The sequence below is a fragment of the Thalassophryne amazonica genome, chromosome 11 (genome assembly GCF_902500255.1).
Source record: "Thalassophryne amazonica chromosome 11, fThaAma1.1, whole genome shotgun sequence".
Lineage (NCBI taxonomy): Eukaryota > Metazoa > Chordata > Actinopteri > Batrachoidiformes > Batrachoididae > Thalassophryne > Thalassophryne amazonica.
The window spans coordinates 89,344,243-89,369,995 of NC_047113.1; the positions used below are offsets into that span (position 1 = coordinate 89,344,243).

Consider the following 25,753-nt stretch of genomic DNA (forward strand, 5'->3'; position numbering starts at 1 on the left):
AATGTGTGCCACGGACATTGCACATAAAAATATCTCCTTTGTGAACCCTAAACGTGATCTAGTTAATGTGCTCATCCGTATCACATTCTGGACATGTCAGCAGGATTTGATGTGCCTGACCATGGTTAATGTCTCTCCAGCACAATCAGACTGTTCCAAATACTGTTTTGACTGTTTTGATTTCAGTATGTTCAATTCAATAATACAAATTCTGAACTCAGGGATGTCACATGTGGGGTGCCGCAGGGCTCAGTGCTGGGTCCTTTGTTGTTTATAATCTATATAAATGATATAAGTTGGGTGTCGAGTTCACTGAGATGTGTCCTTTTTGCGGATGATACAACTGTGTTCTGTAGTGGTGAAAATCTTGAACAGCTTCTGGACATAGTGGAGAAAGAACTGGAAAAATTTAAGGTTTGGTTTGACACTAATAAGTTGTCACTCAACCTTGGGAAAACTAAACGTATTATATTTGGAAATAAACAGGCACCCAAATGTAAAAATTTAACTATAAACAATAAGGAAATTGAGTTAGTAACAGAGAATAAATTTTTAGGTGTTATAATTGATAATAAACTTAGCTGGAAACCACATATAAATTATGTGAAATCAAAATTGTCAAAAACTATAGCCATTTTGTATAAAGCCAAAGACCTACTGCCGCAAGAAGGGTTACTTACTTTATATCATTCTCTGATGGTACCATATATGACATATTGTGTTGAGTCATGGGGAAACACTTACAAATCAAATACCAATCCAATATTCCTTTTGCAAAAACGAGCCATACGAATCATCTGCAATAAACAATATCGTGAACCAACTCATTCTCTATTTGTGTCTTTAAATTTATTAAAATTCATAGATTTGGTCGATTACAATTCAAACTTTATTTCGAGCGAAAAACCAAGCCTTACCGAGACATGTCCAGAGTCTGTTCCGATTGAGGGAATCCAGATATAGTTTAAGAGGTTGTGCAATTTTTATGAAACCACCAGTAAGAACAAATGTAAAGGGTTTTTGTGTGTCTGTGGTTGGGGTGAGGAAATGGAACAAATGTTCAACAGAGGTTAGAATGAGTAGTACCTTAGTAAGATTTAAGAAACTACTCAAAAAGAACATTATGTCTAAGTATCATAAAGAAGCAAATATAATTTGATTTATATGGAATGTTCAATTTATAAGTGGGACTTATTGTATATTTGAATGTGTGGGTATGTATATGCGTATGTAGATATATAGATATGGGTAGGTGTATATGTATATAAGTGACTGTGTATATGTATGTATATATTTATGTTTGTAAAGTATATACATATGTATATAGGTATATATGGCACAGCCCAAGCAGAGGGTCACCCCCAAGAGCCTGGTCTGCTTGAGGTTTCTTCCTTATAGGGAGTTTTTCCTCACCACAGTTGCCTAGTGCTTGCTCTGGGGGTTGGTAAGGTTAGTCCTTACTGGCGTAAAGTGCCTTGATTTGACTTTCTTGTGATCTGGTACTATATAAATATAATTATAAGTGAATAGTATATTGATGTGTATGTCTGTGTGTCGACATGTAGTAGTGAATTTGTATTTATGTAAATATGACTGATTAGAATTGTTGGACTTGTACTAGCAGGGGTGGGCGCTAATAAGCTTTGCTTCAGCCCACACCCTTTCGGACTCACTAGTTTTGTCTGTGTTTGTGGAATTATTCATTTTTTTCTATTTGAATATTTTGTGTGCCGAATAACAAAAACTTTGTCACTTTGTCACTTTGTCACTTTGTCACACTGTGAGAATATGCAGAATACAGTCAGATTCTAGATTGGACTACTGCAATGTTCTATTTTCTGGTTTACCGCAGTCCAGCATTTGGGGTCTCCAACTGATTCAAAATGTTGCTGCCAGACTTTTGACAGGAAGCAGTTTGACCACATTACATGCATTTTGGTATCTCTTCACTGGCTTTCTGTCCCAGTGAGATCAGATTTTAAGATTCTGCTGCTAGCCTATAAAATTGTTCACGGACTGGCACCTCCCTACTTAGCTGACCTAATTAAACCCTACGTACCGGCCTGAGCTCTGCGTTCTCAGGGTGTAGGAATACTTTGTGTCCCTAGGGTGAATAAAAACTCTGTGGGTCATAGAGATTTCTCTTGTAGTGCCCCTGTTCTGTGGAATGATCTCCCTGCACCAATAAAACAGTCGGATTCTGTAGAGACTTTCAAGTCCAGATTTAAGACACGCACTTAGTTTCCCTTTCATATGGCTAGCATACTGGCATAGTATGTTACTATGCTTTCTACCCTTTTAAATTAATTTCATTAGGGAACGGAGCGGGCCGCGGCCTCAAGTTTATCTAAATTCTGGGTCTTTTAGTGAAGTTAGTGGCTAGTGGCCAGCGATCACTTTAGTATTTCTTCTGTTTTTCTTGTTGCTTAATGCTGACATGATTATACTGTATTTGTTGTCTTTCTGATGCCTGATTCTTTTTTTTCCTCTCTGTTTGAGGTGCAGCTCCATCCAGAGATGGGAGTGGTGTCTACTTCTGCAACCCTCCTGTCCTGTGCACTGGCAAAATTTCCTGTATATTCATTTTGTAAATTGTTTTGTCAATCATGTTGGTAGCATGGACCAAGCAGACAGTCACCCCTTTGAGTCTGGTCTGCTTGAGGTTTCTTCCTCAAATCATCATGGGAGTTTTTCCTTACCATTGTCGCCTGTGTGCTTGCACTGCGGGTTGGTAAAGTTAGACCTTACTTGTGTGAAACGCCTTGAGACAACTTTCTTGTGATTTGGCGCTATATAAATTAAATAAATTAAATTAACTGAAATAAATTCATAAGTTAGATTCCATTTAGACTGCAGTTGGGCTCCTGTTTGTTTCTCCACTTCGACTGCACTACGATTGTTTTGAACATGTGCAAAACATTTGGGGCGGCTGCACGACTGTGCCTGACTGTTTAGACTGCATTCAGAATTCTCTTCAATGTTTGTGACTGCGCATCAACACTTTCCAAATATGAGTCGAATTTTCATTCGGACAGTATTCAGGCTCATTCGGCATCTAGTGTGACGGGGTATAAGAAATGTCTAAGAATCCGAGGAATTCTATGATTTTTCTTAGAATGACATCATTAAGAGCCTTGGGATGCTTTGTGAACACAGGCCCAAGTGTTTTGTCTGTTATTTTTCATGCCATGAACCCCCCCCCCATGCACTTTATGCAGAGAGAGCTGTGTGAGCTAGATGTGGGCAATACCGGGAATTGTGGTATTGATCCGATACCAAGTAAATACAGGCCCAGTATCGCTGATATCGATACCGATACCAATACTTTTTCATATTTAAGCTTTATAGAGCCAAAGGATCCAAAAGACCTAGGATAGAATTTCGCCAAACATTGTACGTGACAACAAAATACTTTATTATAACAGTCAACATTTTTGTTTAAAAAAATATCACTCAACACAACTTAAAACAAAATCTCCTGAGGTAGAGGGCTGACAAACCACAATACAAGGATGCGCTGCTCCGTCTTATGTGACACAGCGCAGCGCTGCTCTTACAGACAGAGTAGACTTTGATGAATCTGCATGCGCAGCAGTCAGTGTGTGCGGGAGAGAAAAAAGCTTGCATATCGATCTTTTTACACGAGGATCATTCAATATCAATACCTGCATTGGTATCGATATTGTCAATATTAGGATCAATCTGCCTACCTCTAGTGTGAGCTCCCCCCTCCCCCACTCACAGCCTCACAGCTGGGTGTCAGCAAGCACACCCAAAAATGGACCTGTAATGTTATGTCTAAAACAGTTACAGAACACCAAGTGTGAAATCAGTGATACATCAAGGACAAATTATGTGCAATGCAATCCTGCACTCATTGGACACATGCCTCACATGCAGCAGTTGTGCATGTGTGTACATCAGGCAGTGTTTCAGAGTTGTGTCTCTGTCTTTCCAGATTATTAATGTCTTTTGTTGGACACTGTTCCTTCTGTGATGGTGTTTTGGACTTGAGTTAGGGCAAACTGGTAACCTTCAGTTAGCTTGTTCCTTGTGCATGACTGCATTACTATAGCAACCGATGTGGATAAGCATTAAATGTGTATTGTCAGACAGACACACAGATGAAATCTTGTCACTTGCTATATATATAACATGGACAATCAATCAGTGGGATGATATTCAAATCACATTTCCAAAAAAAAAAATTCACATTGATCTGGCAGTGTGTTAATGTCTGTTATGTTAATGATAACTGAATAAGCAAACTTAAAAGGTTATTTGATTTTCACAATGAGAAGAAGCTGTGACTTGTTTTATTGACTTCAATATTACCCTGCTCTACAATATGTACTCAGCTTTACAAACAAACTTGTACATTTTCATTTATTGGTGAACCACACACTTCCATCCACAGACATGAATTGTAAAAACCAACCCCTTCAGGTTTAGTTGAATATTTTTAACCCTAACTATAACTGTTACACCCCCCACCCCCACCCCACCAACCCAAATTTTATAATGCTATCATGAAAACATAACACATTTAGCGACAGTATGTATCACAAAGTAAGAGATTTGGTTGGTAAAAAAAATATACTGTATATTTAAAGTTTACAACTTCCTGTCTACACTCTGATTTTTAATTAAGAGCTAATAATAATCATAATAATCATAATAATAATGTGTATGTATTGCGTGTACCCTGAGACACAGACGTAAGGACAGTGAGCATCAGTGTGCTGATTTTTAGACCTTTGGAGATACTGAGGAGATGAGGTGGGAGCAGCTGATTGTGTCCAGAGAGCTGACATTCAGAAGTGCTTTAGCTGAAAGCAAACAGTGTTTGTGGTCATCAGTGTAGAAAGATGACCAATCAGACAATTTTTTGATCTGTTCAGTAGAAAACAGCATGCAGCCACAATGACCTATCTCTGGGCTGAGGTCACAGGTAGGTGACAGACAACAACATCCAGTTTCTTTGTGACTTCTGTAACTTTGCAGAGAAATAATTAGTTGGTAGAACAATGGATCAGGGCTCAATCAGGACAATATTGTTTATTGTGCAGCATTGCAGTCTGAGCTTTTCAGCTATCTCGACCTCGTGTGGCTGTTTTGCACATGAAAACAGCAAAGTGAAAACACTTCTATATACAGTATTACTCTGCATTTTGTAGTGTTTCTTTAGTGATGCATTTCTGCTGTACAGTTTTGTGCTTTTATGCACTTAAGAGATGTTTATCCACTAAAACAGAGATACAAAATTAAACTGACACATAAAATATAGGCTATATGGATCTTGTGAATGTTTGTCAATAAAAGTGCACTGGTAATGAGATTTGCAGGCAATTTTCTGTTTTATTATGGTATTTGTAAGGTTTTTCCTCTTTCTATAAAACTTTCCTTTGTTTATTAATTAAAATAAATAAATGAATACTTTTTATCCCAGATGAACTCTTTGGAGCTAGTAACTCATCATTTTTTTGGTTCTTAAGAGCAGCTGTCCATCGGACTAGTCAGACGCTCATGAAAGAAATGTCTTACAGAGCACTGAACAAAGGGTTTTAGGTACATTTAATTCTTCTGTAACTTTACTCATTCAGCAGCACGGGTGACTTAGTGGTTAGCACTGTTGCCGCACAGCAAGAAGGTCATAGGATCGATTCCCACCTGTGGCCCTTCTGTGTGGAGTTTGCATGTTTTCCCTGTGTTTTTGTGGGTTAATTCCTGGTGGTCCAGTTTACTCCCACATTTAAAGACATGCAGGTTAGGTGAATTGGAAACTTTAGAATTGTCCAGGTCTCCCTTGCAAAGGAGATCTCGATCTCAATGGGACAAACCCGGTTAATTAAAGGTTTAAAAAAAATGTATTTATTTAGTTTAATGAGAAGATGCTAAATGACTAACGTTAGCCACTCACTGCAGATTTTTGGCCGTGAGTGCTACCTGATATTCCATGCCGCTTTGAAATGACGGACGATCAGTGAACACAACAGCTAGCAGCTCGTGTAGCCGTGGCACTCTTTTTGCTTCCTCCACCTTTTCTGAAATTATGCGGAAATGATTGTTGTACAAAAGCTTCATATATCTTTCGCTGAGATAGATGATGACTGAAGTGCAGTTTGAAGCAGAAACAAGGTGATAATCAGTGAAGTGTTGATGACGCATGTGCAATGAAGGCAGGGCGGACCGAGTTTCAGGGTGGACCGTTTGGTCTGCGACACTGTCTAGTCAATGCAAGTGGTTTTACTCCAATAAGAGTTGATTTTATACTATGTTGAGTTGATTTAGCCCTGTGGTAGAGTATATTTTACTCTATTTAGACTCTGATCAAATGTTATCCCGGCAGATTAAATTTTACTCAGCAAAATTTCCTGTGTATATGACCAAAGTCGGAGCTGTGTCCACATTCTCTGCATTACATCAGACCTGTTCCCGGTGGGCTGTCCCTAGTCACCAATACTGTTCATGATGTTCAAGATGCAGTCAGAAACCGGATGGTGTTCAGTTTGGTGACAGCAGAGTCACATCTTTGTTTTTGTGGATGATGCGGTTCTGTTGGCTTCATCAGGCAGTGACCTGTGATGCACACTGGACAGGTTTGAGGCCGAGTGTGAAGCGAATGGAATGAGAATCAGCACCTCCAAATCTGAGACCATTGTCCTCTGTGGGAAGAGGGTGGACTGTCCCCTCTGGGTAAGGGGAGAGTTATTGCCTCAAATGGAGGATTTTAAGTACATTGGGGTCTTGTTCACATGTCAGGGTAGGACTGGGGTGGCATGTGATATTTTACAGAAGCTTTGCTGGACTGCTGTGGTGAACAAGGAGCTGAGTTAGAAGGAAAGACTCTGAAGTTACCAGTCAGTGTACACTTCTGTCCTCACAAATGGTCATGAACTTTGTATATTGTCCGAAAGAATAAGGTTGTGAATACAAGCACCACTTATTAAAGGGTTTAAGTGAATGTATGTATATATTTGAGCCTGTATGTATAATTTTGACCCTGTGTGGACGAGAGAAAACCCAAAATAAATTCAAACTTGCGCACCCAATTCTTTTTTTTTAAGTCATTAATGGCATATCCTTTATAATCCTTCCACCCTGGCAAATGAACAGTTCAAAGACATTATCATCACCATCATCATCATCAACAGTCCAAAATGACTTTGACATTCGTGCCCATGATGAGTATACATCAACTTCCGACCACAACTGTAAATGTCTCCATGCGTAACAGGTGGACCAGAGTACCTTTTGGTGCAGCTCATGATAATGTCATTTATGTGTTACACTGTGTCACTCAAATAAACACACACATCTCAGGGTCTGTGTGGAAGAGTGCATATAATTCTGCATGTGCTGCATGTGTGTGTCCTGCTATGTGTGTCCAGCTGCTAAAACACACATAAACAATTGTGTGCACAGAGTTGTGCATTCTACCGCGCTTTCCACCACTGTGCACCTGTGTGTTTCCATACTGCTGTCTATGTTACATTACCGTCTGCTATCAATTAAACATGGACACAGTAAAATCCCCAGAGTTAAATTAACACTCACTGACACTCACATTCACCCCAGTGTGAGGGTGCTGCCATACAAGGTACTCACTACACACCGGGAGCAACTAGGGGATTAAGGACATTGCCCAAGGGCCCTTAGTGATTTTCCAGTCAGGCTGGGAATTGAACCAAGGATCCTCTGGTCTCAAGCCCAATGCTTTAACCACTAGACCATCACCTCCCTTGTCTAGTTGGCTAAAACCTGGGCCCTGGCCTGAGTGGCCAGAGTATATCCTTTGGCTATTGGGGGAGTGAGGCCTTTTGGCTACGATGTACACAGTGACTCCTGCTGTCCTCCATCACATTTGTGCAAGTCATCATGTTATAGTAAATGAGAATCCGACGGGTGTTCAGCACGCATGGTGTCACTAAAGCTGACTGCTAGTGACTGATGCGCTATGTGGGCAGGAAACATTTCAGGCATGCTCAAGATTCCCTGCATGTCCCCACCAAATGACAACTGGCATGCTTCATTTGTTTATGTGGGATAAAATATGGCTGGATATATGACAATATTTCATAAAATTGGAACAGTCTGTAGATTAAGATTTGAGATTTGAGATTGAGGATTTTTGTAATTCACACAGAGTTAAATTGACTCTCCAGTATTACAGTGTAAATGAACTGTATTAGTCATGCTCAACTTGATTTAATAATATTCAGAACGGGACCATTTGCACTTACTGTGTATTACTGAGTACAAAAAGTAAGTTGGTCATTTTGCTGCTGCTTGTACTGCTCATTAAACACAAAGAACAATAAGTCTTATTTTGAAAATGTGCGTTTATCAGTAGTCATGCCTTGTGAACAGTGGGCATGCATATCCCAGAATAAAAATAAGCCAGCAACATCAACATACGTTTGCCAAATTATACTCATAATCACATACATTATCCTTTATATTTCTCCATCAAAGTACTCTTTGCTCATTTCATTGATAATTGCTGCCTGTAGTTACAGCTGGTCACTGACTGTTGTCAGATGTGCTGTAAATCATGTCAGATAGCCAGTTTAATGCTTAATCATTTTTAACCTTTGTGTCTCTTCCCTCCCAGCTCTCCAGACAACTCAACCTCCCAAGGTCCTTTTCCCACCAGAGAGACAAGACACAGTCATAGAAATCACACCCGGTAAGGATCCACACCTCATGTGTACTTTTAGATGAAGTGCTCAGTTTAAAATGGCCAGTTCCTGATTTCTTAAGAAGTGTTCATTTCTGTCACCCATCTCAGCAGAAGTGTGATTGTTGACTTTTTTTTTTTTTTTTTTTTTGGACATACTGGCCTTTTTCAAGAGTGTATTTTGGGTGTATTTCAGATCCAATTCATGCTGGTCCAAACAATCTCTGGTTACCAATGTTACCACAGACTTTTATCTGCAGTTAATAGCTAAACCATGGAAAAGGCGTCACCAACCTTCTTTGTCAAAATCACATTATTTCATGTTAAATTAAAAGCAAAAATATACTGGTTGATGTTATGGTGTGTGCTTCACATGAGACCCCAACCAATATAGATTTTTTGAGGGCTGATACGATACTGATGTTATGGAGAAAAAATGTACAACAGTGACTACGTTTACATGCAGCCAATAACCCTTTCATTACCCTTTCATAACCGGAATATTAGCAATAACCTGGTTGCGCACGGCCATGTAAACACCCGCAAAAACCCGAATATGCTCATATTCCGGTTTTTAAAAACCCGAATAAGACCCCTGGGTTACTCCTTTTCTAACCCGAATATTAGGTCATATAAACGCGTATCGGGATATCCCCATAGAAAGGAACATTATTTTGTGTTCTGCGCAGGTCCTATCTGCAAGTAATCTTGGTCTTTTGAGTACGGCAACTACTTGTATGCGGCGTGCGCAACCCACCGGACACCACAGAAGCAGATGTAAACAGCGCATTGTGTTCTGCATCCTTATCAGGTGGGCTGGTCGTGGCACTGGTCGGCATCACCACGACTGCTCTGTCTCCGATGCGCTTACTGAGTCTGCGGGCTCGGTAAACGCTGCAGCGGGCCACCCACAAGGCCCCCGTTCCCTGCTGTGCGGAGCTGCACCAACTCTGGCAACAGGTCCAGAGACTACGCTCGCTGTTTTGATGCGGAGGCGCTCCAGCAGTCCGCAAGGATAGATTTCTTGCGGAAAAATCCACAGCGCCGCAGGGTCTCGGTATACCGCAGCCGCAGAGCTCTGTGGCCATGACTTGGAATCTTTGCGGGTCCCGCATCCGTACCCCCGGAGGCAGTGAGCGAAGGGAGAGCACGCGCATTGTGTTCTGCGTGTGTCTGTTTATAATCTTCTCGCCCAGAAGAAAAAAGAGTGTGTTTACACAGGAGAGAAAAGTGAGAAAATGTTAATGCCTGTTTGAGAAAAGTGTATAAAGTGTGTAGTGAGGGGTTTTACAGCCTTAAAACATCTATAATAATTGTAAAAACTAACGCTGACTACTTTGTGGATTTCGCGTATTGCGGGTTATTTTTAGAACGTAACTCCCTCAATAAATGAGGGACCACTGTACTTCATTAGTATCGTGAAAGACATGAATATAATGTCTTTTATTGACGGTAGAAAGTACTGAGATAGCGACATTTACAAGAAGGTGGCCAAAAAGTTACGTGAAGCAGGATTTGCACAAACGCCATACCAAATCAAGCACCGGTGGAAGATGTGCGTCGCTGTTTAGATGGGGATATTCCAAATAATACCAATGACCATGTATACAGGAGTAACTCTGTCTGCTTAAGCATGTAAATGGGTTATTCCTAATGATTCAGAAACCAGAATATTGACCTTAACCCGAATATTAACGGCATGTAAATGTAGTCAGTGATATATCTGTCAGTATATACATATAAAATGTCAATGTTTCCTAACATTTCATTAACAAACCCTTATGAAAAGGAAGTGTAACTGAGGATTGTTGTTTTACAGTTTAAACACGAGCATCATTGTAAATAACTATTAATGTAGCAAGCATATATCACGCTGCCTTCGCTAGAATTGGCTGTAACCATGTCGCATTACTCATCATTTGCATAAAATTGACTTCTCTTCCATTTTTGCACTATCTAGAGGGCATAGTGACCACTTCTCTGTTGTCACTAGAAAACCCCACTGTAATTGAAAATGAATGCCAGTTAATTGCTTTGCCTCTGTCTAGTGTTGCTAATGTGACCAAGGGGTGATGAGGGTACAGGCATACTTGTCGGAGCCTTGTTGGGTGGCTAAGTGATGTAATGACCATTTCCAACAGGAAGTGTGATTCTGCATTGTTTGTAAAAAATGACAATTTTCATATCATTAAAAATAACAGTGACACTGATATGTTTGTGAAAGGCTCATATTGGCCAATATTATCAGACATATCAATTAGGCTCTACTTGACATGATCCTTTTCTAGTTCAGGATAACAAGCCAACAACATTATCTGACTAAGAAAGTTTTTCACATTTCCTCCAATTTTAAATAAAAATTTTAAATGAAACCGACAAATTTCTGAAAATGTATTTATTACTAACATAAAGCTATTGCGAAATGAATTGTGCAATATTTAATTCATGATGTGATTGTGGATGGGCATCGTTACACTGTAAAAATAAAAATGTAACGAGAAAACAAAAATTCAAGGCAACCCACCTGCACAAATACTGATTACTCAAAAAAAAAAGAAAATTGTTTGATTCTGACCAAAGTAATGACATAGAATAAACTAATTTAATGCTGAATTAAAGTTAAACACAAAGTGATTGTCTGAAGTCTAGTTGTTGGTCAAACACCGCACTGTAGTTGATCCAGGGCGCTCTGTTGTTGTAGCCCAAGTTTTTGTATCCCTTCTCACAATAAGTCCATACTTTGAAATGTGCTGATGTCTCACTCGTGGCAGATTGTTTCATAGGACTTATGGACAGCATGAGATTCACAGCAGTCACATAAAAATTGAAAAGCATTGATTGAGACAGGGCAGGTTCATTATCATTACTGGCCATCAAAAGTATGAATTAGACCATTAAAAAGAATTACATTAAAATGAGTGCTAAGTGAATTATCTCATATACATAGGCAACTTTTTTGTTTCTTTGACAAGGAATTGATGCTACATCAAGAGTTATGTTGATAATTTGTTTCAAAATGTTACATCTTACATGTCTGACAAGGGCTTTTAGTCTTTCTCTCATTTAAATTCCTTATACACAACATTGTCTGAAGTGATTGAGTTCACATTTGAGAAGATGCTTGCTGGCCAAAGGCAGCTGGCGTCTGCCTGTGTGTGACCCAGGTCAGGTGGAGCTGACACCCATTGACCCCTACAGAAAGACTTCCACAGAGGGTTTAATCTATGTTGGACTGAACAGAACATCAGACCGACCTTGTTTTGACAGTTCTACACTTTATTTTTGACCTGCTTTTCAAGCAGAGTGTTTGAAAATTGAAAGGTCAGAAATCAACAGTTCTGGAGCTGGTCGAAGTTCTTTGACCCCAGGACATGCATGAATGATGGTGCATGGATGCAAAGCTTCTCTGGTGCCCTCTTGCTGCCTGTCTGATGGCACTCTGCCCATTTCTCCTCTGCTTTTTGTTCTTTTATCTACTCTCATCGTGCAGTTATGACATGAGTAGACTGAATCCTATTTTCTTTGCGCTAGCACTTTGCAGAAGCTGAGCAGGACTCGCCTGCTTCTCTACTGATGAGAAGTGACAAAAAAAAGTCAACATCATAATATTGTCTCATGTCTTTTCACTTTGATTTGTCTTTGCTGGGTGATTCTGACATGTTCTGTAACTGATGTTCGATTGGAAACTTACATCACAGTCTAAATGTTACTTACTCAGGAGGTGAGATTGAAATCATTGGTGTGAGATCAAAATCATTTTATTTTTCATACAGAGAAAAACAGCATGGAAACACTAAGAAAGAGGAAAATCAAAAGTTGAAGGGATGTCATTAAACCTATTTCCATGGTGGTTGTGTGTTGTGCTGTCTGATTGGATGATGTTTGTATGTGTTCATGTCCTGCTGTTCAGGGGTCTCCCTGACAGTGTTTAATGGCACAGGCACAAATGTGCTCATATGTGTATTTGTGTATTATATGTTTCCATTATCTCCAGATCAGTGTGCTAACGGCCCACACAGACAGGATGTATTTACTGTCACCTCAAGGGTCATTACACTGACTGAGTGATCCCTGGATACTGACCCTGTAGTTCGATTTGTATATTTGTGTAATTACAAGTAACACATAGCAAAGCTCAATGACACGTTGTGCATGCATGAGAAAGAAAGCATATGATTGAATGATTCAGTCCGCTTTGTGTCTTCTAATAAATGCACAAGAATGCTCATATTCCCACAATTTGTGCACCAGACCACCTCTCTGAAGTATTTTTTATCATGAAAACCAGGACAAAATGAAAGTAACCCAGTAAGATCATCCTCTAACTTGGGGTTGTGCAACTGGTGGGAAATGAAATGGAATAGTGCATGTTTTTCATGTTTATTTCACAAGCATTAGGCATTTTATTTAAAATGAATGAAACATGAACTTAATTTGTGGAATTCTGTGGTATCTGGACCATGCCACCCAATGGACATTTTGATGGCACCACAACTATGAAGAGAGGACAGCCAGACAGCAATGTCTGAACATCACCCACACATGATGGCATAAAGTATGTGCTGAGGAACCGGTGTTGCAGACCGAACAGTCCGCCCCTAAAAATCGGTCTGCCATTTGCATCTGCGCATGCGTCATTTCGGACCACAGCAGCACGTGTGAGACGGAGTCTCTTCACCCAAAGCAATCAAATGGATTAATGGGATTATTAACCATCAGATGATGAAGGTAAAACCTCTTAACTCATTCTGAAGTGAGTCTTAAGCAGAAACGAGGCAGTTTTAAGCAGAAACTCAATGAAATTCCATGACGCTTTGAAATGACTGACACGTAGTGAATGCATCAGCTAGCAGCTCGTTTAGCCGCAGTGCTCTGATCGCTTCCTCCGCCTTTTATGATGAAATAATGCTGAATTTATGTGGAAATGATTGTTGTGCAAAAGATTCAGATATCTGTCACTAAGATAGATGACTGGAGTGCAGTTTGAAGTAGAAACGAGGTGTTAATCCGTGAACTGCGTCATCGGGGGGACCGATTTTTAGGGGGACCGTTTGGTCAGCGACACCGGCTTACAAAGCCTCAGTGACATTTGTGGATATGCATCCAGGAAGCTCACCTGGATATGAAGATGACAGTTGCACACAATTCTAATCTTGCATCTGGTTTGATGACATAACAAACCAAGATGACTGTAGTATACAGAAGTGAGTAACTCTGGCTTTGGTGAGTAAAAGTGTGACCATGTATTGTCATTACCTGTGCACCTAAAACAAGTGGTTTCAATGACTAGCTCCATCTACCTGCCTGCACAATTACAGTCACTGGTTTCGTGAGTCGATGGAACAAATATGCGGTAGGATGTTTACTCACTGAAGTCAGGATTACACACCTCTGGTAGTATAACTTCAGCATAGCTTTGGCAATTCCAGAAAACCTCCCAGTATTGTCACAATTGTCACAAAGATACAGAGGACAGGGTGAGATGGAAACGATTGATCTGCTGTGGCGACCCCTAACGGGAACAGCCGAAAGACGAAGAAGATGTTTTACCTTTTTACTGTGCCCTTTTCGATTTTAATTCACTTTGTGCTGCTATGAATTGTGTGTTGTGTGTTGCGCCTTGAGGCGACTCTGTCGTGAGATGGCGCTATATAAATTAATAAAACTGAATTGAATTGAATTGAAATTGAACATCCTTCCAGACCTTCTGAAGCATTCCAAGTTATGGACATGGCTTCAAACCATGAGATAAAAGGATGCATATTCATGAAAATGAGAAAAGGAGCTTAAAGCTCTGAATATTTAGCAAAATTACAAAAAGCCTGAGCCTTTAACTAAACCCAAACATACCATAGTTCTACACTTACAACCAAAATATGACAGATTATCCACTGGGTCCAAACAGGTTTTCTGTAATCGGAAAATGTATTCCCACCCGTGCCTGCGGAAGTTCCAGGTGCACACACACACACATACACACACAGTGAGCCTGTGGTAGATTTTCAATTATGGTCTTGTAAAGTGGTGATAACAGAGTTTAACAATAGAACCAAACATCCATATGTTTGTGCTTCATTTTCCTTTTTCCCTTCCATTTTTACTCTTATTTTTTTGTCTGTGCCATCCTACATTTCTCCTCTCTTGCCTCTGCATTTCCCATTATCTCAGAAAGCTTTGTAGCAGGTATGATTCAATGAACTCATTATACAGGGAGTGAAAAATGAACTCATAATGACTGAATCTAAATACAGACAGGATTTTCTTAAAAATAAAAACTATCTCCAAAAGCAAACAGCAGCATAAATATGCACTTACCTTATATACATATAATGACATCAATTTTACAGTGATGTAGATTAGGTCATGGAGCTCATGGGTAGATGAGGTACACACAAGAATCTCTTGTGTCAAGTTGTTGTTGGTCTTGTTAATGAAATATTTGTAGAAGAATCAAGAGGAGTCAAACAGTCTTGCAAGGAAAAGTCACATGAAGGCAAGTACTCATTGTATTAGACAAGAATTCACAATACTGAAACCCCAGATGAAGCCAGTATGAGACGAGCAAAGCCCAGCCCCATCTCAGGTTGCAGGTATTTTACAGAGGGAGATTATGAGCAGAATAAAACAGGAGGAGCAATGGTGCAGGGTTCAACTAACCTGACGCCAAGCACTATATGAGGTTAATTACCTCTCACTCAAATAACTCATTTTTGCTGCCAAAAATCAGCACTCCAAGATTTTATTTGCCGCAGAGATCCCTTTACACCTGACCCTCATATGCATTCTTGTGGGTATTGCTGTCATATGTGGTGGTATCTCCTACATGGATACAAGCAGTAAAAAAAAGAGAGAGAGAGTTTCCTGTGCAGCGTGTTGCAGACTTACACTTAGGGACAGAATGACCATTCAGGTCCCTTCACACATAACATGACTGAGGCAGAATGACACACGAACGAGGAGTCAAATGACACTTGTGGGAAATCGGAGCCACACTCAAATCCGTCGTACAGGAGTTGCCACATTTATCTAGGCTCAGCACATGCCCTCTATATTCACGTGCAGCTCACGCGGGGAACCCATTTGAATGGTGGGCAAGATGAGGTCGCACTGCCATCTGATCATGTTGGCAGCATTTGAACGCATGTTGTGGCCGAAAAGTTGCCGAATGCCATGCGAGTGGCCATTCAACCCACTCTCGGCTGTAGTCAGCTGGAGTCCAGGTGCCACCCATGAACATCCATCACCACTCGCAGGACACTTAGAAAAGGTGGGTCCATTTGCGCTGCCAGCACGAGAGTAGAGAGCAGGTGACCACTTTCGAGCCAGATGTGTGAATGGCCCTACAGTTTCTAAGTGCCCCACGAGTGTGCGTGTACCTTCCCTCGAGCAACAATTAAAATGAATGCAGTGTCCCCCCCACACACACAAATGAAATGGTGTCTGAGTGTGCATCCCCCCCCCCCCCCCCCCGCAACACTGCCAGTGTGTCATGTGTCTCCCCCAAACCACAATCCAACATTGTGGAGGTGCGGTTGATGTGGAAATGCTCCAACAGTGGCCCGAGTGCAGTGCAATTACTGTCCAGCGCAGTGTGCACATCTGGATGGCCCATTGTGTCCATGATGGCCATCATGTCTCACATTCCCTCCCATTACACAAAATGGGACATTGTGGTCATTTCAGCTGTGCGCAGCTGCGTAACCCATGCGAGGTGATGCGTGTGTCAAGCTCACGCTCACAGCTGGCTGGCATGTCGAGCTGTGGACCGCCCAATAACATATCATATTCTGCAATGTCCCTGTGGAGGTGGGATCACCACGCAGTAATGCACACATGCCAGGACTACAGAGTTATAAATAAAAACACTCCCACCATGGCTACCGTGGCCATCGAACAGACAGCCATGTGACATGTGCTTGCAAAGTAGGGCTTTGAGTGACAATGAGCCCAAGGGGGCATGTAATTCAGCTCATGTCAGCAAAGGCTCACCAATGCTGTGAGATGACACCCATGTTGTCAAGCAAGAGTGTGAGTGACAGTGAGGTGTTCAGTTAAAAGACAGTGGTAAAATAAAAAAAATACAAGTAATGACGACAACAGCCTGAGCTTATTCATGTGTGATGGCTTTGCTTCGCTGTGCAGATACGGGGGCTTGTCCAGCTCAGACTCTCTCTCACAACTAACACTGACATGGTGAACACAACATGTTATATTACAACAAAGAACAATAAATAATTATAATAAAACAATGACCAGCATGTCATGAGAGCCAGCCACACATGTGCATTGCTGTGGTATGTCATGAGTTTATGGCAGATGTGTTCTGCCGCTGTGACTTGCACCTGGGCATGTCCGTGCCAGCTGCTGCTGTTGAGATCTGTGGACCCGGAAGTCACAGCTGGAGAACACATGCCGTGCCATAAAGGATCTGACCTGACAACACTCCACCGGGAGGCGCATGCATGGGCATGCTGTCCTCATGTGGAAATACATAAAAACACATATCGCCTCTGCAACAGCCAGTAGTGAAGTGTCTGTGCACACATCAGCAGGCTGTTCCATGTGAAAAGAACCGTCTGATCATGTGTACACTCAGTTGGCAATCTGAATGCCACGTCACCATGTCAGCTATGGTCCACATGACATGGTGTCCATCCTAGCACCACTCACTGGACACTCTGCGCCAGCTGGACATGCGGGGCCTGGCTGGACATGCAGCATCGGTAAATATAGACATGATAAGAGCACATGGCTTCATTCATCTTCATTCATGGGTCATATACAGAGGAACAGAAGGATCATACTTGTATTGGACCGACTGTGCTGGAAATTATAAATCTCTCATTAACTTCTTGATCTGTTCCTAGATGTTTCAAGTCTGCAGTGATCAAACCATTACTTAAGAAATCCAATCTTGACCCTAGTGTATTGAAGAATTATAGACCGATATCTAATCTATCATTTTGTTCTAAAATCCTGGAAAAAGTGGTTTCGCGACAGCTTGTGGACTACCTCACTGAAAATAATCTTTTTGAGCCACTGCAGTCTGCTTTTAGAAAATATCACTCTGCAGAGACAGCACTTACTAAAGTAGTGAATGACCTTTTGCGAGCAATGGACTCAGATACCACCACAGTCTTGGTGCTGCTGGATCTTAGTGCTGGGTTTGATACTGTTGATCATCATATTTTACTCAATAGGCTGGAAAATCACTTTGGGATTACTGGAACTGCTCTTGCCTGGTTGACGTCATACCTGTCGAGTCGCTCTTACTGCGTATTGTGTAATGGCATCTCCTCTGATTGTAGGGACATGACATTTGGGGTTCCTCAGGGATCCGTTTTAGGCCCCCTGCTTTTTTCCCTTTATGTAGCACCTCTTGGGAATATACTGCGGTGCTTTGGGATTTCCTTTCATTGCTATGCTGATGACACTCAATTGTACATGCCAATAACTGCTGGTAATCTCACTCACATAAAATCTTTGGAAGATTGCCTTGCATCAGTAAGAAGTTGGATGTCTAATAACTTCCTACTTTTAAATTCTGATAAGACTGAAGTTATGGTTCTTGGTCCAGTGAGGTATCGGCATAAATTTAATCAGCTAGCACTTAGCTTAGGTTCGTGTGTTATACATCATACGGATAAAGTGAGGAACCTTGGAGTAATTTTTGATCCTACGTTGTCCTTTGATCTCCACATTAGAGACATTACGAGGACTGCTTTCTTCCATTTGCGAAATATAGCGAAGATTCGTCCCATCCTGTCTATGGCTGATGCTGAGACTTTGATTCATGCATTTGTCTCTTCTAGATTGGACTATTGTAATGCTCTATTTTCTGGCTTACCACAGTCCAGTATTAGGGGTCTTCAACTGGTTCAAAACGCTGCTGCCAGACTCTTGACACAAAGCAGAAAGTTTGACCACATTAAACCCGTTTTGGCGTCCCTTCACTGACTTCCTGTTCCTGCAAGATCAGATTTTAAAGTACTGTTATTAGTTTATAAAATTGTTCATGGACTTGCACCTCCCTATCTGGCTGACCTGGTAAGCCCCTATGTACCAGCTCGGACCCTGCGTTCTCAGGGTGCAGGACTTCTGTGTGTTCCCAGGATGAATAAAAAGTCTGTTGGTCACAGAGCTTTCTCCTACCGTGCCCCAGCTCTGTGGAACGATCCCCCAGCACACATTCGGCAGTCGTATACTGTGGAGATTTTTAAGTCACTTTTAAAGACTCATTTGTTTTCCTTGTTTTATCATTAGTATTATGAAGTGTTTTTATTCTTGTATTCTTTTATGGTTGTCTTTCTTTTATGGTCTTTTTTTTGTGTGTGTGTTTTAAATTTTTAATTGTTTTTTGTGTGAAGCGCCTTGAGATGATTTTATCGTGAAATGGCGCTATATAAATTAATAAATTTGAATTTGAATTTGAAAATTTATTGTCCGCTCGATATGAGGGATTAAATATTAGAAATTGCTGTGTTTTTTTTTCTTTGGTATGTATTTATTTTCCCCGCAGCAGTGACGCGATGTGGTGTCACACTTTCCAGGTGCTCGCACTATGTTCATGTGCACACAGGAGTGTGCACAAAACTATCACCGCTGTATCATTCACGCCTGTCCGTCCATGTGTCCCTCCCGACAGCAGGTGGAATGTTTTGCGGTTCCCCATTTTGTTTTGTTTTTTTTCATGATTTTTTGGCCGGTTCCTGCTTCTTTTGCCCAACTTCGTGTTATATGTGAAGGGGCTATTAAAAACGTCTGTAAGGGGATTAGACCTGATGTTCTTTTTTTTTTTGTAGTCAGGAACCATTTGGGCTGGTTTGGGAATCTGATCCTCTCTGTGGAGGATTTCTGGCCATATTGATCTGATTGGAGACACTAGGGTCAACCAAGGATGGATTAGGTATCCCACATGGTCTTGGGGATCCCACAGGAGATGTGATTGTGGGTAGTGATGTAATCTGGATGTATCTTATTTAGCTGGCTGGTGCTGTGAGCAGGTCCTTAAAGAGCAGCGGAAGATTGATGGATGGATTGTTCAAACGTAAATTTCCTCAGCACACTGATGCACACACGTGCCCGTGCGCACATGCACACGGATCAGTGTGCATATGTGGGAGTAGCGAATCCTGAGCCTACTCTGACTGCATACGTACATACCCTATCATAGCTACTATTAGGTGACAATGTGAGTTTGACTGTGAAAGGCAGAGAAAGATAAGGAGGCCAGCTTTTTGTCTTTGGCTTCTTTGTCTCCTTTTGTCATTCTTTCTTTGTCTCTATCTTCTTCTTCTTCCTCTATTGTATTTATCTGACTACGTGTGTCTCCTTCTGTCCCTGTGACGCATCTGCCTCTATTTCACTTTTCTTCCATCTGTCTTGACGTTCCTCTGCCGCTCTCCATGTCTGCCTCTTTATAAACTCATTCAGTTTTTTCATTCATGTGATTTAAAATGGTGATGCGTCATATCAGTATTCCCTTTCAAACTGTCAACGAGAGATAATGTGAAGTGAAAAGAGTGGAGAATGAATGCAAGAATGGGTTTTATATTCTTTTTATTTCTGATTTCCGCCCACTAGAGCGACTCTTGTTCTTAGTAGTTGTTTTTCATCAGACCTACAATTAAGAGTGTAATATTGCTGCACAAAGACTCAGAAGTGACAAATTTTCTGCTACAGTAACACAAAAGCATTTATTCAACATTTGACTCCCACATTATAAGTCACAAAAATTGTGCCTCAACAAAACAACAAAATAAAAATAAAAAAAAGTAAATAATTTATGAAAAGGTACACGAGTGATGAGAAAGCACAAGTATGAAAAAAAAATGAATGAAGAAAAGAGATTAAAGAAGGCAATCGAAAGGTTAAATGAATAACAGAACCGAAGATGAAAATATATGGAATAGAAATATGAAAGATATTCCACAAAAGAAAAAAGAATTCCCTCCTTTTGAAGAAACTGTTAAAATGGGAGAACTAATAGGAAAGAAAAATGAAGAGAACAAAGAAGGCAAAAAAAAAGCTAAATGGTTAACAAAAAAAGAGGGAATTATATGTCATGAAAAATATGAAAGGTGTTCACAAAAGAAAAAGAATTCCCTCCATTTGTAAAGTTAAAAAGATGGGAAAGCTAAAAGGACAAAATAATGGAAGATTGGAAAGAAGGTTAACTAGAAAGGGATTAGGGTCTTTTAAAATATCAAGGTAAAAGGAATTAATGGATGAATTGCCAGAGTACAGAAAATGAACAGATGAGTGAAAGCTGTTATAAGAAAATTCTTATCCTTAATATTTTATTAAGCACAGACAGTACACAATATCTTTAAAGCACCAGCTAAAAGCTCTTTGACATCCCTAGTCCTTGAGTGCAACATCAGCAAATGGGGAAGTCAGAGAGCAAAGCCAGATATGAAGGTAAAAATGTTGCAGTGTGAGAGCTAGAAGTGAGAACTTACAGAATATGATGTGAGAGCTTGTAGGTCAACAATCTGAACTTGTATGTTTATATTTTCACTTGTATTAAATACTCACACTTGGTCACCTGCTCTCTACTCTCGTGCCGGCAGCGCAAATGGACCCACCTTTTCTAAGCGTCCTGCGAAAAACATGAGGCCTTGTAAAAAACAAACCAACAAAAATAAAACTACTTACAATGTATTCGCAGCACTGCACTTTTACATTTTGTTGTGTTACAGCCTCATTCCAAAATGGAGTAAATTCATGTTTTCCCCTCAAAATTCTACTCACAACACCCCATAATGACATAACATGTAAGTAGGTCCCTTCGGCTGCTCCCTTGTTTTGCACTTGAGGTCGTCACAGCAAATCCACGGAGGATCTGCATGTTGAATTGGCACAAGTTTTACGGCGGATACCCTTCCTGACGAAACTCCACATTACATGGAGAAATGTGGCAGGGATGGGATTCGAACCAGGAACCTTCCCCACTGAAACCAAGTGCATTAATGACTTCACCACCACCCCCTCCATAATGACATAACATGAATAATTTTTTTGTTCTTTTTTATAGATTTTTGCAAATTTATTAAAAAAAACAAAAACAAAATCACATGTACGCAACAATTCACAAACTTTGCAGTGAAGCTCAAAATTGAGCTCAGGTGCATCCTGTTTCCACTGATCATTCTTGAGATGTTTCTACATCTCAACTGGAGTCCTGTTGTATGGCTGGGGTGCCTGGCTGCCTTTTGTTTCTGTCTTCTGTTCTCTGTCTTTTGTTTTTCCTTCCAGGTGGCATGCGTTCAGGACTGAGTGGCTGTGTGGCTGAGTTATCAGGACCTCACCCTGATCACCTGAGGCTGGTCATGTGCAGCTCGTCAGGACTCACAGCTGTGGTGCATCTTTATGGATTGGGGCATGGTTGCATTTAAGTCTGCAGTACACAGTGTGTATTTGCCAGAGACTCGACCTTGTGACCAGACGGGTGAGATCGTCGTCTAGAGAGCCATCTCATCATCATGGATGCAGAGACCGTACCAGGTTTGATGCCATGGTCTGTGAAAGAGGAGGGGGTGAGGTCTCACGCTCGTCAGCACACTTCCTGAGGTACTTTAGGTTTTGTGACTAACATGAGTACAGTCAGTAAATGTGGTGTCCCTCACACCTTATTATATTGAGCTGTTATGTTAGTCGTTTAATCAGCGTCCACTGCAGTGGAGAATTGAACTGGGTGTTCCATGCCTGCAGGGTGGGAAGCTGATTGGTGATTAAGCCAGGAAGTGTTTGCTGTTTATGTACACCTTTGAGTGGTCTCTCTGTGTGTGGAGTGGTGGACTCACATGATGGTTTCTTCTTTCACAGACTCGGTTGGTCGCGGCCACCTGGGGGGTGTCGGCGGGGTCCTTGGGTCCGAACTGTTCTGGCTCCGGACCGTTTGTGCTGCTGGGAGCGCACCGTCTTTCCACCTCGCCAGACCGCGCACTTAGTTGTTTGTAATTTAGCACTCACTGTTATGTCATTAAATTCTGTTATCCTTTGTACCGTGCTCTGCTTATTTTATACTGGTCCTTCAAACGCTGGTCGGTCCTCCGCCCGCGTCCGACACATAACAAGTCCACATGATGTAAATTCATTTGATTGGACATGATTTGGAAAGACACACACATATAAGGTCCCACAGTTGACAGTGCATGTCAGAGCACAAAACAAGCATGAAGTCAAAAGAATTGTCTGCAGACCTCTGAGACACGATGTCTTGAAGCACAAATCTTGGGAAGGGTACTGATACATTTCTGCTGCTTCAAAGGTCCCAATGAGCACAATGGCTTTCATCAACCTTAAATGGAGGAAGTTCAGATCCACCAGGACTCTTCCTAGAGCTGGTCATCTGTCTAACCTGAGTGCAGACTAAGGCCCTGCTGGGGAGAAGGGTCTTAGTCAGGGAGGCCAAGGTGGCCAAGACCCCGATGGTCCCTCTTTCAGAGCTCCAGCATTCCTCGGTGGAGAGAGGAGAACCTTCCAGAATGACAACAATCTTTGCAGCAATCCACCGATCAGGCCTGTATGGTAGACTGGGCAGACAGGAGCCACTCCTTAGTAAAAGGCACATGTAAATACTTATGTACAAGTGAATTTTTTTTTCTTAACCCTCTGGGGCCAACACCGTCGTATACAATGGCTAAGACCAAGCTTTACTAAATTATAAATAACTTTTTAATGATAGATAGAAACCTACTTTTTTTTTGCTGAAAAGTTAACTCTGCGGACTTTCGAGCCAGCCATCGGCCATCTTTGTACTCCTCATAGAAGCTGTGTGATGACGTGCGCAATGTGAGCATCCAACCGGAATTGGTTCACCGTCACATGGTTTTCCAAAATCCAGTCTTAGGGCAGATTTACCTCACGTGAAAAGCCAAAGATTGTTTTCAGGAGTGATATGTTACTAGTTGGCCTGTTTGAATAGCCCCCTGGGTGCTCCAATGAGTACATACTATTGGGCTCCATGTGCCCTGCGCCATTACGCACAGCGATCAGTGAAAGAAGTTGGAGCAGATGGAGAGACTGTGTAACTATCAAGATTGCTCCACTAGTTTGCATGTGAATGTTATTGGATAACTCTGTTGCTTTCTCGACGTAAAGCACTGTTTACCATATCAATGGAGCGAGGGGGAGGGCCGCTCCTCAGACTGTAAGGAGCCAAAGTGGGCCAAAGTGTGAATGAAAGCTGCAGCACAGAACACTCCAAAACACAGTAGAAGTAGAAGTTTGTGATGTAACCTTTGTGTAATAGCAGACAGAAATTGCTTTGAGATGAGACAAACAAAATGCACAGACCATTTTGTATATATTGTTCAAAATGTGCATTTGTGTTTATTGTTTGAACCTTTTTGTTTTACAGTCTTTCACACAAGACCTCAAATTATCTTTATAAAGTGTCAAACAGTTGTTTATTATAGTTTGCTATGTGTTTTGAATAAATGTGTGTGGAAAATTATTTTCCACTTTATTTTTTCCTTTCTTATTTCTGATTGTAAACCTTTATTACCTCCGCCAAGGAGGTCATGTTTTCGGTCGCATTTGTTTGTTTGTCTGTCTGTCAGCAGGATAACTCAAAAAGTTTTGAACAGATTTTGATGAAATTTTGTGGAGTGGTTGGAAATGACAAGAGGAACAAGTGATTAAATTTTAGTGGTTTACCGGATCACGATCCGGATCCCAATGCTAACGCATTAGCAGCTGCAGCTGTCATCACGTTCGGGGGCATTTTTTTTAATATTTCTTAAATTTATTTTTGTTTATATATTAATAATCTAATGATTATTATATATAATTTTAGAGAAAGAGACAAAAAGAAATAGATCACTGTGCCAAGGAGGGAATCTCTTTAGGGTCAGTGACCCTATGGCCTTGTTTAGAGAAGTGTTTCATAAATGTTAAAAAATTCATATATTTGCAGTTTAGTTGAATAATAAATTGAATTTTGTCTCTTATTTGTTTTTGTCTATAAGCACATGCAATATCAATATCAGTGCTCAGATGACAGTAGCTTCTGGGAAAGGTGCAAACTGCAATAAACTGTGATGCCAAGCGCTAAGGATACATACTATCCAGTCACAGCAGATGAAACTTTTTTTTACTACTGAGCAAACATCATTGTTAGACTTTTTAGGTTCAATGATTCCACGGCGTGTAGATGTTATGGCATCAGTGACCTCATTGCCTCTAGGAGGAAAAAGTAATAATGTATGTGTAGATTGATATTTACACAAATAGAATGAGAAATGCAAACCTGTAGTACATTTCCTCATATACAATATATTTTTTCCCCTTCAGTCCATTTTCTTGTGCAACCACTGCTCGATGCCGCGACCTTGGCAGCCACTCTCTGCAATGCCACATCTGTGTGCTTTGACTTTTACAACACTTCTTCTTATAAATGGGTTGCAAACGTATTTGCACTTATGGAGCGGGGGCATGGTATCATTTGAGAGGGCCCTTGAATAATGAGTGGGTGCTTAGCATTAGCCCTCCTCAGTATGGGTTGTATCTCACTGGGCAGTGACTGTTGAGGAGTAGTTGGAGACACAAATTTGCAACAAAACACGAGCGTCATTGGTAAAGCTCAATTTGCGACCGTATAACAGCATAAACGTCCACAAATCATCAGACACAACAGGGTTATTCCCTAATTAGAAAGTTTCCAATTAACCTAACCAGCATGTCTTTAAATGTGGGAGGAAACCCACGCAAACAAGGGGAGAACATGCAAACTCCACACAGAAAGGCCACAGGTGGGAATCAAAACCATGACATTCTTGCTATGAGGCAACAGTGCTAACCACTAAGCCACTGTGCTGCCCAAATATACATATATTATATGCAAATATATATATATATATATATATATATATATATATATATAGATAGATAGATAGATAGATAGATAGATAGATAGATATATACTAGATATATATATATAATATACCAGCAATCACATACAATTGACTAGAGACACAGATGCCTTCCAATTGTGACCAATACAGGGTGTTGTGCAAACTATGACAACGCTGTTGTGCAGCAACAGCTTCAACAAAAGTTCCCCAGTTT

The 25,753-nt window shown here is 40.9% G+C and overlaps 1 protein-coding gene across 1 annotated transcript in view; it reads left to right on the plus strand.

Moving 5' to 3' along the window:
* The window catches only part of il1rapl2 (interleukin 1 receptor accessory protein-like 2), a 1,327,545-nt gene that overhangs the window by 1,171,335 nt on the left and 130,457 nt on the right, over nucleotides 1-25,753 (plus strand). The window contains exon 6 of the mRNA XM_034182329.1: nucleotides 8,615-8,689. Within this exon, the coding sequence (XP_034038220.1) occupies nucleotides 8,615-8,689 (75 nt within the window). The remainder of the gene's footprint in view (nucleotides 1-8,614; nucleotides 8,690-25,753) is intronic.